The sequence below is a fragment of the Carya illinoinensis genome, chromosome 16 (assembly GCF_018687715.1).
Source record: "Carya illinoinensis cultivar Pawnee chromosome 16, C.illinoinensisPawnee_v1, whole genome shotgun sequence".
Classification (NCBI taxonomy): domain Eukaryota; kingdom Viridiplantae; phylum Streptophyta; class Magnoliopsida; order Fagales; family Juglandaceae; genus Carya; species Carya illinoinensis.
Genome location: NC_056767.1, coordinates 26,121,848 through 26,136,766, shown reverse-complemented (window position 1 = coordinate 26,136,766; position 14,919 = coordinate 26,121,848). Strand labels below are relative to the sequence as shown.

General features: G+C 37.9%; 1 protein-coding gene and 1 pseudogene across 2 annotated transcripts; one reads left to right on the top strand and one right to left on the bottom strand.

The window, feature by feature from the left end:
- Nucleotides 1–4,784: 4,784 nt before the first annotated feature.
- LOC122298975 lies at nt 4,785–5,949 on the top strand (annotated as a pseudogene).
- A 6,553-nt stretch (nt 5,950–12,502) lies between these two features.
- On the bottom strand, nt 12,503–14,900 carry LOC122298589 (UPF0481 protein At3g47200-like). 2 transcript variants are annotated; one of them, XM_043108409.1, is made up of 2 exons: nt 14,649–14,900; nt 12,503–14,044 (listed from the first exon to the last, which is right to left on the bottom strand). In XM_043108409.1, exon 2 carries the CDS (start codon nt 13,978–13,980, stop codon nt 12,667–12,669), a length of 1,314 nt encoding a protein of 437 aa, XP_042964343.1. In that variant the 5' UTR covers nt 13,981–14,044; nt 14,649–14,900; the 3' UTR covers nt 12,503–12,666. The 2 variants fall into 2 exon arrangements, with proteins under 2 accessions (XP_042964343.1, XP_042964344.1); XM_043108410.1 differs by lacking the exon at nt 14,649–14,900 and having other exon boundaries at nt 12,503–12,566; nt 12,643–14,234.
- Between the last annotated feature and the right edge of the window lie 19 nt (nt 14,901–14,919).

Genomic DNA, 14,919 nt, shown 5'->3' with positions numbered 1-14,919 from the left:
TAGTTTTATAGATATATCTTGTAAACCTCTAAGTATAAAGTTGTTTTCATGGTATTCCTCTATTATAAGTGAGGGCTTATAAATAAACTTGGGACGGAATTGCTATGTGGGTGGCTACTAACTCTTTAAAAAAAAAAAATCTCCTACAAGTTCAAATAAAAAAGTAAACTCAACCTAAAAAAAAGTTATTATTTATTAATGGGACCTACTTTTGCACAAATAGCTTATATGAGACTTGTCTAATTTGAGACTTGTACCTAATATTATTCTTTATATATATATATATTGAGTTATGTCATTTTTGTGCTAAGTTTTTACATGTGCCTTGCGCTCTCCTAAATAAGATTTCTAGCTTTGTCCGTGCATGTCTGTAAGTTTTTTCCCTTCTTTTTAGGATCTTTATTTATTGAGTTTTGCTATGTATAAGTAGAGTTGCGTACTAATCTGCGTATCAATACTGATTCTTTCATATTCAAAATTTAAATTAGTACTGTTTTAAATAAAAATTTACTTTTTGACCAATCATATTATATTGGTACATATATTAATACACAATTATGCTTATAATTAAATTTTTCCTTGTTTATTCCTAACTCGGTTGAGAACCAACCATCGTTCTCCAATGGCCCTATAGCCAGCTGCCAAAGACCGGAGCGAGAGTCAAAAGCTATTACTCAATTCGGGGATGGAAACCACGCGCCACCGAGCACCAAGCATATTCCGGTGACACGAGCCATGCCAGGAGTTTTAGCTGCTTCAATTCTAGCAGATCTGACCCACCCCGCATTGATGCTTGCAGGGCGTCAACGACGTGCCGACACGACCCTGTGTCATTTATTTTGGCCAGAATTGACTCGGACCTGCTCCCAATGCTAACTATCCAATTATGTTCCTGTTTTTCCCAAGCCTATCTCTTCAGGTGGAACAAGCCTTCGCCAGATACTTCAGAGCAGCAAATTAATTACAGTCCGCATGGCGGGTTGTTCAAAAGTGTAGCTTCAAATGGCTCCTTTGAATTTTTCAAGAATAGTGGGAATGGGTTGAATTTATCGGTCCTACTGCCCTCATTTTTATTTATTTTTTCTGATCTAACTCCATAATAATGGAGTAGTTGTCGGAGAATCCCATCCCTGGCCTTCGGCCTGATATATTTTTATCCTTCAGTGTAAAGAAATGCGTGCTTATAAAAAAAAAAAAAATACATTGAATAGTCAAATCCTAGTGTAATTGGTACAATATTGGGATTTGTCGGTGGCAACTTGCTGCAGCTAGCAGGTGGCAACTTGTATTAATAGGTTTAAATTAAGCCCATTGTTAATCATGAATAGTCAAATCCAAGTTTGAAGTTGTTATATATGAATATATATATATATATATATATAGCCTTATAGTACGGTGATTTTAAGATTCATTCGTGTGAACAGTACTCATGAGGATGCTTCGAATCCACCAACACTTAATTAACGGGCCAACATGCATATGCTAAGATTTTCAGCTTCGAATAGTGGGAAACAACGTTGTTTCGAATTTTCCAAGATTGTATTAGCTTTTAATACCCGTTGGCAAATCTATCTATTTAATAATATAAAGGACTTTCTGACTTGACATTCATACTGCATTAGTAGGTGTTAAACCGAATAACTCACTGCAGTCAGTACGTGAGATTAATATGTTTAAATTAGGGTACTGTTACGTCTATAAAAAAAATTATATAAACACAATCTTATAAATTAATGTAATTTTATTTGATTTGTTATATCTGATTATAATAAAAATAATTTTATAATTTGACAAACTACATAAAACTACATCAGTTTAAGAGATTCCTTTAAATTAAGCCCCTTGTTAATGAATAGTCAAATCCAAGTTTGAAATTGTTATATATATATATATATACACACACACAGCCTTATAGCACGGTGATTTTAAGATTAATTCATGTAAGCGGTACTGAATCACGTGGATGCTTCCAACTACAATTAATTAAGCCCGGGGGCCAACATGCATGTAAGATTTTTAGCTTTGTTTAGTGAGAAACAACGTTGTTTCGATTATTCCAATATTTTATTAACTTTTATTAATACCCGTTGGCAAATATTAATCAAACTCAAGTTGTGGTAATTGCTAATTTAGTAGTGTGCGTACGTACATTGATATTAAGATTAAATAAAGTGACTGAATAAATTAAAGAAAATCAAACACTAGGTCACATGGATTACAAAGCAAATTTAGATCGAATATGCGTATTTAATTAGCTCCTTCTGGGAATTAGCGGTCATCTTCCCGTTATCAAACCTTATAATATAAACAAAAGCGTATAATATATTGAGAAAAAGTACTGATCTACAAGAAAACTGCTTATAGTGGCCAGCTATTTCATGTGAAAATGATTATTTAATTTCTACTAAAATGAATCTATTTTCGTCACAAATAATAAGTCACAAATGCTCTTTTTAGGCAAAGTAGATCTAGAAAATCAAGTACTCCTAAACAAAGACTTGAAAGTCAATAAAAATAGTAGAAACAATGGGTTTGTATATACATATATATATTACAATTTTAAAGTCATGAAAATACTTTCAATGTGATACATAAATATTAGCTCAAACCGTTCTAAGTATGTATGTATTTAGGTTTGTTAAATGGGTATTGATTAATTATCGCATGCATGAATTTATGAAAAAATGTAAAATTTCAGCAATGATATTTATTTTAATTTCAATGTCATGACAAACAATAAATTAATTAATAAGTTTTATAAAAGTTTAAACTTGTTATAGAAAAAGGATGCAGGGAATTTTTGGTAATAAGCTTGAATTTTGCTATTTAAGCAACAACAAAAAAAAAGGAGTTTATTAATAGACATTCGAATAAAACATTTGAGACTCAAATTGTTTATTATGAGCAGTACTATTTGGATTTGAGAGAGAGAGGCCAGAGTTTCTTTTGTATGTATATATAACCACGCTGGCTAGCTAGCTATAATGCTTGAGAGCCAGATCACACGTACAGAAGCTAGCAGATCATCTTCATTTCAGTAAAAAGTTAGGCCGGATCTAAAGAGAAAGCTGGTCCTTTATCAGTGGCAAAGAGAAAGCCTTCGCTCACTTCCTTTTGGTGCACACCAGGTCCAACACACTCTCGATCTTCACTAACTGTGGCTATAATATCTTTCATTCATGCATAATTCTCATCTCTTTAATCCTTTCCCTTGCAGCCACTTTAAGTACATAGACTCTACTACTTCTATTAAAATTTATTTACAAGTAACACTGCTTCTTTATAATGTTTTTGAATTGTGTTCTGATCCAAAATTTGATCTAGATTTGACCTTTAATTTTCTTTCTTTTTATAGACGTTATTCATTGCTACCGAGAGTAATTATATTCCAAGTTATTTACCTAAAAAAGGTTAGAAAAGCATGACTAGCTATATATGAGATTTAATTTGTGTATGTAGTCATGGCATAATATATATATAACTATCCACCCTATATTTCCATCAGGGATTTTAAGGAAAACAACTACTTCATACTACTTCATGGATGAATCAACAAATAATAACATTCGAGGAGATCAAACAAATACTTCAACAGAAAATGAATGTCTTGATTATCCAGAATGGGCAAAAAAACTCGAAGAAACCTTACAGGGACTAGAGCCTCTCCCATTACCTAAATGTCGTATTTACTAGGCCCGTTCATCCAAGTTCCGACCCAGAAATCTGGGTGTACCCGGACCGGAACCCGAGTATTAAATCTGGGCCGAAACTCGCACTGGGTTAGCCCGGTTCTAATACTGGCCGGAATCCGGATAAATCCGAGTTTTTCAAAACCCGGATTTCGGGTTCCGGATAGAACCCGGGTGTGTGTTTTTTTTTCCAAAAACAGAAGAACCCCATCGTCAACAAGAAAGAGTAGATCTAGCAAAAAAAAAAACCCTTGTTCGACTACTGATAGCATATAAATACATCCCATAAAAATACTCAAAACATTCTCATTAAAACAAACCTAAAATCAACAAAGAGAAAACAATACAAACAGAGAAAACAAATACCCAAACCGAATAGAACCCAAAAATAAAATAGCAAATAAACGGAGCGAAAAGTAGAAGACGACGGCCATGAAGAACAGATCTTCGATCGGTAGAGGAAGAGTGACACGAGCTAGGTTTCGGCACGAGAGAGAGAGAGAGAGAGAGAGAGAGAGAGAGAGAGAGAGAGAGAGAGAGAGAGAGAGGGGGGGGGGACAAAGCCATGAATGAGAGACGACGGCCGACGGCTAGGGTTTTGGAACTCAGTAGAGGAAGCTAGGTCTCGGCACTAGACAGGGGCTTCCGAGTTTCGGCGATGAGAGAGATGAAGACGATTCGGCGATAAAAGAGATGAAGATGACTCAGCGATGGGGTCACGATGATGGGTCACGCCATCACGGGGTCAGTGGGCACGACGAAGGAGGCTAGGGTTTGAAGTTTCTTCTGAGCTCGTAACGAGAGAGAGAGAGAGAGAGAGAGAGAGAGAGAGAGAGAGAGAGAGAGAGAGAGAGAGAGAGAGAGAGAGAGTTGGTCTATCTGATCAACGAAGCGACAACGAAGCGGTTTTTCCTTTTAAAGGATGCGGGTATCGGATTATTAGGGTTTTAAAACCCATACCTGGACCGCATTGGTCCGGGTTTCGTAATCTGGTTTTCGGCCCGTATTTGATCCGGGCCGAAAACCGTAACCGGAACCCGGTTATGAACCCGGATAACCGGGTTCCGGTGCAGGGCCGGATAAAATCCGGCCCGTATGAACAGTCCTAGTATTTACAGGGTTCCAAATCCCCTTCGCAAATTGAACAAAGAAGCTTACATCCCTAAGGTTATTTCAGTAGGGCCTTTTCACCATGGCAACAAAAAATTGCAATCAATGGAAAACTATAAAATGAGATATCTCAAGAGTTTCATGAAACGAGCCAAGATAAACATGAAGAAGTTAGCAAGCACTATGCAAGATTCGGAGGAAAGCGTACGTGAATGTTATGCAGGGCCTATTCCATTTGATCGTGATACTTCCACGAAAATTATCCTGGTGGATGCAAGCTTCATCATTGAGTTTTTCTTGAGAAATTGGTCAGGAAACTGGACAGATGACGACTTTATGGTGCTAAAACCATGGCTAACTACTAGGATGCAATTAGACTTGATATTACTTGAGAATCAACTTCCTTTCTTTATAATCGAGAAATTGTATATGCTTGCACTCGGGTCTCGCTCAATATACCCACCCTTCCTTGAGCTTACGGCCTTTAACTACTTTGAACTTCACAACCGTCAAGAAAAACGTCCTGATGATCCAGATTTAGATATAATGCACTTCGTTGATTTGCTTAGATACTTTTACTTGCCTCCTCACCAAAGGCTTCCAGAAAGAAGTACTCAAGTGGCTAAGGAAATGTACTGTGCCTCCCAGCTGGCTGAGGCAGGATTGAAGTTTCAGCTAAGTTCAAGCAAATGCTCCCTTGACCTAAAATATAATAAGGGAGTGTTGGAAATCCCAAGTTTTACATTAGACAATGCCACGGAGATTTATGCTCGGAACCTCATGGCCTTGGAGCAATGTCACTATCCAGATGAAGCATATGTTACTGATTATATTTTCATGTTAGATTTCCTAATCGATACAGGTAGAGATGTGGATTTACTTGTTCGAGAGGGGATCCTTGTGAATGGACTGGGTGACAACAATGCAGCTTTTGTCAACAATCTATGCACCAATATCTCATACTCAACCATGAATCCTGATTATTTTAGTCTTTGTGAGGATTTGAAGAATTTCTACAAGGACCATGAAGGCTACCGAAAAACAGGATTATTTTCGCTCGCCTTGGATGGGCGCTTCTACTATTGCTGCTGTTATCTTGTTGGTCCTCACTTTCGTACAAACAGCATGCACTGTCATGCCCCTGTTGTAGATCTGCATGCGCATCGGCATCTTAATTATAATTAATTTCTCTGCTTTCGTGTTTTGGAATTGTTTGTATCTGAAGCGGAAGAAAGAAAACAGGGAGAGATTTGGAACAGGAGACTTTCTGCAGGTCCCATCGAAGCTGCATCAAACATTTTAGCTGTCAAATAATATTATTTGACAGCATGTATTAATTAATTAATACAAACTTTAGCTGTTGTTGTTGATATTATAATTAATGTGCGAATTTCCATCCTCACTCTTCCAACAAAGTAATTAACGTCGATCTATATATGGATATATATATATAAACACACACACAAAGATTTTTTTTTTTACAAGTAAATGTAGGGCAATCCTATCGCTTAAGCTGCACAAAACTAGAGCAGCAAAGCGGCCATAGCAGCCCCCATAATTGCTAATGTGCGCCTATCACACACAAAGATGCATCTAAGAAATGGTTTTATTAATGCAAAACATGTAGTTTACCTCCATGTGGATGGATTTTATTCAGTACTTTATGTATCAACACATCATTAAAGTCATTGATAAGCCATTAAAGTGAATGAAAATAAGAGTTATGCAACTCATATTATTTGATGAGAAAGTTAAAATTCAAAGATTTTGCTGTTCTACAATTAATATTTGACGAGATCTTTATGCTTCGAAAAATTGTGAGTTTGGAGAAGTTATACGCCACTTCAAAACAACCAACGTTCTTTCTGCTTTCAAAATTGAGTTTTACTACGTACAAACAAAGTCACGTACTAATTTGTGCATCAATACTGATTCTTTTATATTCAAAATTTAAATTAGTACTGTTTTTAATAAAATCTAATTTTTAACCAATCATATTAGATTGGTACTCATATTAGTTATACACAATTATGCTTGTAACTAGATTTTTTTTTCAAAATTATATATACAGTAACTAGTTGTCAACCTGTGCAATATTGCGCATTCTTTTAAGTCGTGGAAATTGAAGTCTCAATAAATATAACAACTAAACTGGCGAGAATATAAAGAGTTGAAAATAAAATAGTTGATAGGTAACAAAGCCAAATCGGTAAGTAATGAAGAGTCAATAGCAATATATATAAGTTGAATATATATTGTATATTTTTTTATTTATTGAAAAAGTAATAACAAAATGATAAAAGAGTTACATGATGGGAAAATGAAAGAGATAATTAATGAGAAATTAACTAATGACCGCTAGATTAAAAGTCTTGTCCTTTTATTTTTTATTTTTATTTTTTTTTTATCGTTATTGAATAATTTATCTTAAATAATAGAAAATCTTCATTTGCAAAACCTTTTATTTTTATAGTGATGATGTCAACAAGCCGAGTATGTTTATGATCTAACTAAAAGAGCAAGTATAGGCTCTACTCAGTAGGAATTCACGCGATAACTTGGCCCAAATTATCCCTCTATAGATTCCATCATGAACTAAATTGTTCTAATATAGGTTCTAATCCGACTAGAGTGCCCCTGCTACAGTTTCAAGATTGGGCTAAAGTGCTCATGCTACAAACCAAATAGACTAAAATACCCTACAATAGATTAAACTAGACAGAAACACCCTTTGTCCAAATAAAACCATCCGACCAGAAATGTTTAGAACCATCGACAACCAAAAATCTCCACAACTAGAAAGTAGTTGATCATAGACAAGACATAAACCTATCGCGGTATAATTGGTATGAGAAAACTAGACCAACGACAATACTGTGGGTTGTAATTTACTTACCTGATTCATCAATCAAGGATCAAGAAGACACCGTAGTGTATGTGTGGAAAGAGAGAGATCAGACAAAGAGTGCCACCTTCTTGGGTTGGTGGAGAAAATTAGGGCATTGGTGCTGGGGAATTGTAGTTTAAAACGCCTACTGCCTTCAGACATGAGTACTGTTGGTGATTAGCTGGCTGTGCACAAGAATGAGAGAAGACACAGGAAATGGAGAAGAGAGAATAGCTGTTGGTGATATAGAAAGATACGAACAAAACAAGGAGAGATCTAGAAGAAGATGTCCATGCAATAGAGCTCAACAGACAAGATTGAATTACAAGACCAACTTTGAAAGTAGGGGTAATTTCAGAAATGCACCTTTGCTTGCCCATAGGTACGAGCACTCTTTGCTCACCTTAGGTGCTAGCATTGTGATCAGCCATGGACTCAAGCATTTTTTTGGCATATCTTAATTTTTTGTCCTACTTTTTTTTCAGCCCAAGCTTCATTTTCTGGCCTACCATCATTTTCCCGTCCTGGATGAACACTTTCTCTCACCACTCCACTTGGCAAGCACTCTTAGCCAAACTTTCATGCTCTTTCAAGATGCTCGCCCTGAACATGTACTATCTGTGCTTGCCTAGGGTCCGAGCACTCTTTGTTCACCATGGTGTGGACATTCTTTTATTACTCAGGTGGAGTTTTGACTTTTGTAAACATCACTATATCTTTTGCTCACCTCGGTGGGGCACCTTTTACTCACCCATGGTGTGAGCTGATGTTTCTTGCCTTGTAGGTTCAAGCACTTTTACTCGGTTAGGTATAAGCACTCTTTGCTCGCCATGGGTAAGAGTGCCCTCGCATGCCTAGGGGTGCAAGCATTCCCTTAGGACGAGGGCTTTAGCTCACATCTAAGCAAAGTGCTCACAGTTGTTGCTCACTCTTCGTGAGAAGCGCTTTGCTCTCTTGTTGAGTACTTCTCGGGGTGAGATCTTTTGGTCCCCATTTGAGAACATCATTTTTTGAACACTCTTTGCTCTCCTTGGGTACTTTTATTGGCATGGGGTTGGATACTTTTCACGTTCTTTGAGTTGCAAGCAATTTTTGCTTGCTTTTGGATGCCAAAATTCTAGCAAAATGCTCATATCTTGTAATCAAGGACTGTAACTCACATCTGAGCAACAGCTCACCCCAGCAAAGTAGTCGTTGTTGTTGCTCACCCTTCGTGAGGAGCACTTTGCTTGAGGGTGTGAGCATTGTTGCTCTTCAAGGGCTTTGTTACTCACCCTGGGGTACGTAGGGGCTGTGTTGCTCACCTGGGATTTGAGATCACTTTACTTGCCTCCTGTAAAGGAACTACCATGAGTTTTGAGCAACTTGATTAGGGATTGGATATGTGCACGATAGCCAATCATCAGAGGTCATATCTTGTACTCTGAAGCTGTGTTCCCATGTGATCCTATGAATTTGATTCTACCACTTTGATCAGGGGCCGAATTCTTATGGACCTAAGCTCCCACATGATCCAAAAAATTTTATCAGTTGTTGGATCACCTGCTTGAGAACCCAACTCCCAGTTGATTCAATCTACCTTCATGTTTATGTCCTACCTTCATTTTCCTACCCAACTTCATTTACGTAATCACATAAGTTTGCCATCCTCCCTTTCATTTTCCTCCCTAGCTGCAATTTCCTGTCCTACCTTCATTTCCCCCCCCCCCCCATGTTCATTTTTGTGTATGAGCTTCAGGTTTGCGTCGTAGCATCATTTTCTGTTTGAGCTTCATTTTCAATCCTTGCATCACTTTTGATCTCTCCTACCTTTCATTTTTGCACTAGCTATAGTTTCCCGTCCTACCTTCATTTTTTGCTCGATGTCCTACATTGCAAGCTTGTTCCTCAAGTGTCCACACATCTTTGCTCCTGTCCTTCAACTCCTGCAGAGAGCATTCTAGGGTTGTTGTTGTCAATTCTCATCTTGGTGAACACATCCGAAACACAAGATGTTGGCTGAGCTACACTTGTCAATCAAAATCCTCCAGGTTTTAAAGTTGGTGATCTGCATGGTTATCACCAGGGCATCTTCAAGAGGGTGGAGCAAACCCTTGTCTTCTTCTTCATCGAAAGTGATAGTGGTGTCATTTGAGTGCCTCTACTGTTTGCTCAAGGATTTCTTTGTTGGAAACACCTCTTCATATCGGGCTTTGCTAGCATGGGCCTTTCGCCCTAATGAAGTGGGACAGTTGAGGCGAACTTCAAGGTGCCTTGCTTTCAATTCTTCGCCACATGGGACTTTCACTTTGCTGCAATTTCCTGCACTCACTTCCATGGTCAGCTAGCCATCAGTCCCACTTGGGATGTGAAGAGAGCAAGTGTGAGGTCGACCAGTGCTGATCAGTTTAATAGGGTGTAACAGTCTATCCAACTTCCAACTTCTCCATCCTTCTTTTCAGGGTGTAATAGTCTTCGAACCAGTGCTGATCAGTTTAATGGTACATACAAAACCATCAGTCCTTTTGATCTCGTTGGCCATCCTCCTGTGAGGTCGACCCATTCTCCTATTGTACACTCAGGCTGGCATGGGTCCATCTCACACCTTGAGTCCTAGCCAACACGTTTGCTTTTTCCTTGTATCGTGCTAGGCTTTCTTTGGCTTCTCAGTAGCCTTCCCCCGGTTGGATCCACTGGCTCTTTTGTCGGCTTGCTCCAACTGGTTCTTTCAGGGGGTTGTCAAGGCTTGTAAGGTGTCTTCTACATTAATGAAGCAGTTTGTGTGGTCCATGAATTCCTGCAATGTTTTGGGGGGTTTTCTTGGCCAGCTCTGCCATGAATGGGTTTCATGGCTAGATGCCCCCTAAGAGAGCCACCAAGGTGATCTTCTCATCTTGGTCGTCCGTCGTCATTCACTCTTTGTTGAAAAGAGACAGGTAAACCTTCAGGCTTTCATCTACTTGTTGTTTAACGTTTAGGAGGTAGGTTGTAGGCTGTCTCCTTTTCTACTTGCAATAAACTATGTTAAGAATAGGCGGGCCGCTCCTCAAATCAGTCGATCAAACCCTAGGGTAGCGCTCTGATCCACCCTATCGTTGTGCCTTTCAGTGTTAATGGGAAGGCTCAGCAGGCTATCTCTCTCGAGAACCCGTGGTCATTTGGGACTTAAAAGTTTTTGGATGCTCAAGGGGATTCTTGGATCAGTCTTACATCTCCATTTAAGAGACTTTGAATTTGGGAAGGAGAGGAGCGGCCATGACCTCCGCTTTGTATGGCAAATCAGTGCTTGTGAGCAGTTGGTCCACAGAGGACGATGCACCCATCTTCTTGGCTATCTCCTTGTATTTATCTGTAAGACCACATAACTCGTGATGCATCTATCTTCTCTCTTCCTTGGCTGCATCTACTCTCGCTGCACTCTGTGACTCGGCGTGTTCACTCTGGCGTGGTTTAACATCTTTCAGTGGTCCATCGCTTCCTCTCCTGAGAGCTTCATTCTCTTGTTGGAGCCTCCCCACTTCATCGCCAGTCTTCTAAACACGTCTTCCACTTCAACGAGCTTTGCTTCCATGCTTCTTGTTAATTCTTCTTAGTCACGAGTGGTTTACGAATGTGTCATTGTCAATATACAAATGACATGTTATTCATAAAGATTCCACAGATGGTGCCACTGTTAACGACATGTTTTATACCTTGGGCAACACCTAAGTATGGAGAATGAAGTATCGCGGGAAAGAAGAACAACTTGAGCATATGAGAAAAAGGAGAGGAAGCCAATCCATTACCTATAGCGGGGGATGGCATTTATATACATTGACTGAGGTGGTCCTCTCTTGTTGTAAGAACTTTATCCGCACATCATACAGGACACATCACTTGTGGCAGGGTCACTACCTGCTATTTCATCTCATATAATTGATTTCAACGATGTAGGTCTATTTGTAAACTAAAGCTTGAAGGTCTATTCTTGGATGGCCATGCAAGATTCACAACTCAACTAATTACACAAAAAAATAAAGCAATTTCATTCACCCAAACATTTGTGTTCGATCGATGAATTGGTTGGAGTTGTGTTGTTTAAACGAACAAGCACAAAGGAATACTATCCATTTCGAGTCCTTTTCCATCCCAATATACCCCAAATATATTGCGGATTCTTCCCTATGTCAAGGTTTTTTTATTATTATTATTATTATTATTATTATTATATGATCATTACCGTTAATGGATTACTTGGCCAAACGGAACATTAGAACCCAGCATGCAGTAACGTCTATTCATAAATAGAATTTTGGTTTTTGATATAACATGGCCAACGCATGTGGTGGAGTAGTCTAGTCCATACAATGAGATTGAATTAATGAATCAAAGAAAAAGCAGAGTATTTGGAAAAAAGACTTGACCAAAGATTGAGACTTTGGCTACCAAGTCAGCAACAATTAATGCCATATATAAAAACCGAGCTATCTACCATAAAGTAATTTCCACGAAATTTGAAATTCCTCTTTTATAACTCATGTTTAGATAGAACATATTTGTGCAAAATTTAAAATGCAAATAAAGTAGGAAAGAGATATTTACATAAATTGGAGATTTTCAAAAGCTATGAATATATAATGGTTTTGTAGTTTTATTTATTTGTTTATTTATTGGATTGGTAGGTCTGAGGAATGACAATAAAATAATCTATACATAGCATATTATTCTATTCCGAACTATTTGAATTCAATATTCGAACGTAATATCATCTTTCCGAACGCTTTTGGAATAACAGATTCTGTTCACAACTTTTGGAACGAGATTTAGGGACAAAACACACGTGGGTTTGGAGAAGTTCTTAATAGAAAATAACCAAAATCACTTTATTAAGATATTGGCAAACACATTATAACTAGAGATCGCTTTCACTCTTACACGCACAACAGATTCACTCTCATTATTTTAGTTGTCACGCTCATGCTAACCACTCTCTTATACTTTTGACACACAAGCAACTTCACTCTACTTGAATATTGAAATGACAGTACATATAGTTTGTATGAGAGTGAGAATCAACAAGATAATAGCACCAACGGTAGCAGCACCCATCCAAGGCGTGCGAAAATAATCCCGTTTCAAGCTACTCTTCAGAATTACATACCAACGTCTTTTACGGAATTCCACCAATTGTCTACAGATACCATAATAATAATCATTGATGCCCCAATGTGAAATACCTGAGCACAAATTGGTGGGTAAAGTTGTTCTACTGTTGGTGCCTGGGCCCTTCACAAGGACCCCCTCTTGAACAAGTAAATCCACATCTTTGCCTGTATTGATGAGGAAATCTAACATGATAAAATAATCAGTAACATATGCTTCATCTGGATAGTGACATTGCTCCCAGGCCATGATGTTCCGTGCATAAATCTCTGTGGTATTGTCTAATGGAAAACATGGGATTTCCAACACTCCCTCCTTAAATCTTAGGTCAAGTAAGGATCCGCCTAAAATTGGCTTAAACTTCAATCCTGCCTCAGCCAGCTGGGAGGCACAGTACATTTTCCCAACTACATTTCCGTAACTTCTTTCATGGAGGTTTCTGTGATGAGGCAAGTTAAAGTGTCTCAGCAAATCAATAAAGTGAAATACCGCATCTTTACCTATCTCACCAGGAGGTATCTTTTGAAGGTTGTGAGCTTTAAAGAAGTTAAAGGCAAGCTCGAGGAAGTTGGATCCGTATTTTGGGCGAGACTCGTGTGGAAGCTCCTCGTATAACCTCTCGATTATATTGAAAGGAAGTTGATTCTCAAGTAATATCAAGTCTAATTTCATCCTAGAAATCATCCATGGCTTTAATTCTATACTGTCATCAAAAGTCCAATTTTTTAGTTCTGACAAATCTCTCAAGAAAAACTCAATGATGAAGCACGCATCCACCAGGATCATATTTATAAAATCGTCGGACTCAATTTCAATTGTCCGTTCATACAACATGCGAACCGATGGTTGGAAGCAGAGTACGGTGCTTACTAAATCCTCCAACTCTTTATTGGCCCGTCTCAAGAAATCCTCGAGACATCTCAGTTTGTAATTTTCCCTCGATTGCAATTTTGGCGAGCGGTAGTGAAAAGGCCCTATTGAAATAAGTTGAGGAGTGTAAGCTTCTTCGTTCACTTTCCGATGCACATCTGGAATCCTGGAAAATAGATTAAGTACTAAATCACCCTCTCTTTTTCTTTGATCTAAAGCACGCTGGATTTTCCCTTTCAATCTTGTACGCGGATCATTATTCTTTTTCTGTTTGAACATTCTTGTTACTTTCAGAGTGTTCATAGGCGCTGCTGATTCCTCCAATATCTATCAAGGTTTCATTCGTTTTATTTTTCCCCTGAATTTCCTGACGAGAAAAAGAGGAGCCACCGGCCTTCAAATTAAATTGGAAGGAAATACAGTTCCATGACATGCAATATTTAAATCTCATATTCAATATTATAAGTAAAAAAGTCCAGAAACTATATGTCATATAACCATAAAGTACTTACTACATATGTGTAGCTAGCCACCTATGCAAACATGGCCGGGTATTTTCATTAGATATATTTCATTCGGATAATTATAAATTTTTAAAAGAGAAATAATATAATGGAAAAAAATTACTGGAGACCAAAAGCTAATTTAATAATGATAAAAATGGCCCACTTAAAAATTTATGAACAATATACACCACCTAAATTTTTCATGAGAGACCGGCCATGTTATGAACTTATGGTAGTAAAATTGTCAAAAGTTGGAGAGGATGGATAAAAATATAATCTTAATTAGAATTTAGTGCCATTCACTTAGAAACAATAAAAAGTAATTAATATAGTCCCCATCAACTATAATATTATATATCTGATCCAGCTTTTTATCACAAGTAGTAAAGTTTATGTTAAAAATTGTAAAAAATCTTCATTTTCTATATATATCACTACTGAGGAGAAGGAGTTATATCGGATCACCTGGTGATAACGAAGTACTCTGAGCTTTCTGTGCCACTGATGAGCAAGACCAGTTGGCTGTTGATCACCCTTAATTTCGGAAACTTAGCAGAAATGGTTTGCGGGGAGAGTGTATAAACTTAGGAATGAAATGCTGATTTACAGTGGCCCCTCTCTCTGATCTCTATATATAGAGAAATATAGTCACATTTTGCTCTCTCTCTCTCTCTCTCTCACTTGTCATTTGTCCTTTACTTTGCGTGGTTGAACAAGAAGCATAGCTAAACTTCAA

Coding starts and splice junctions, on each gene's coding strand:
- LOC122298589 (XM_043108409.1), bottom strand. CDS start 13,980: ATGAACACTCTGAAAGTAACAAGAATGTTCAAACAGAAAAAGAATAAT.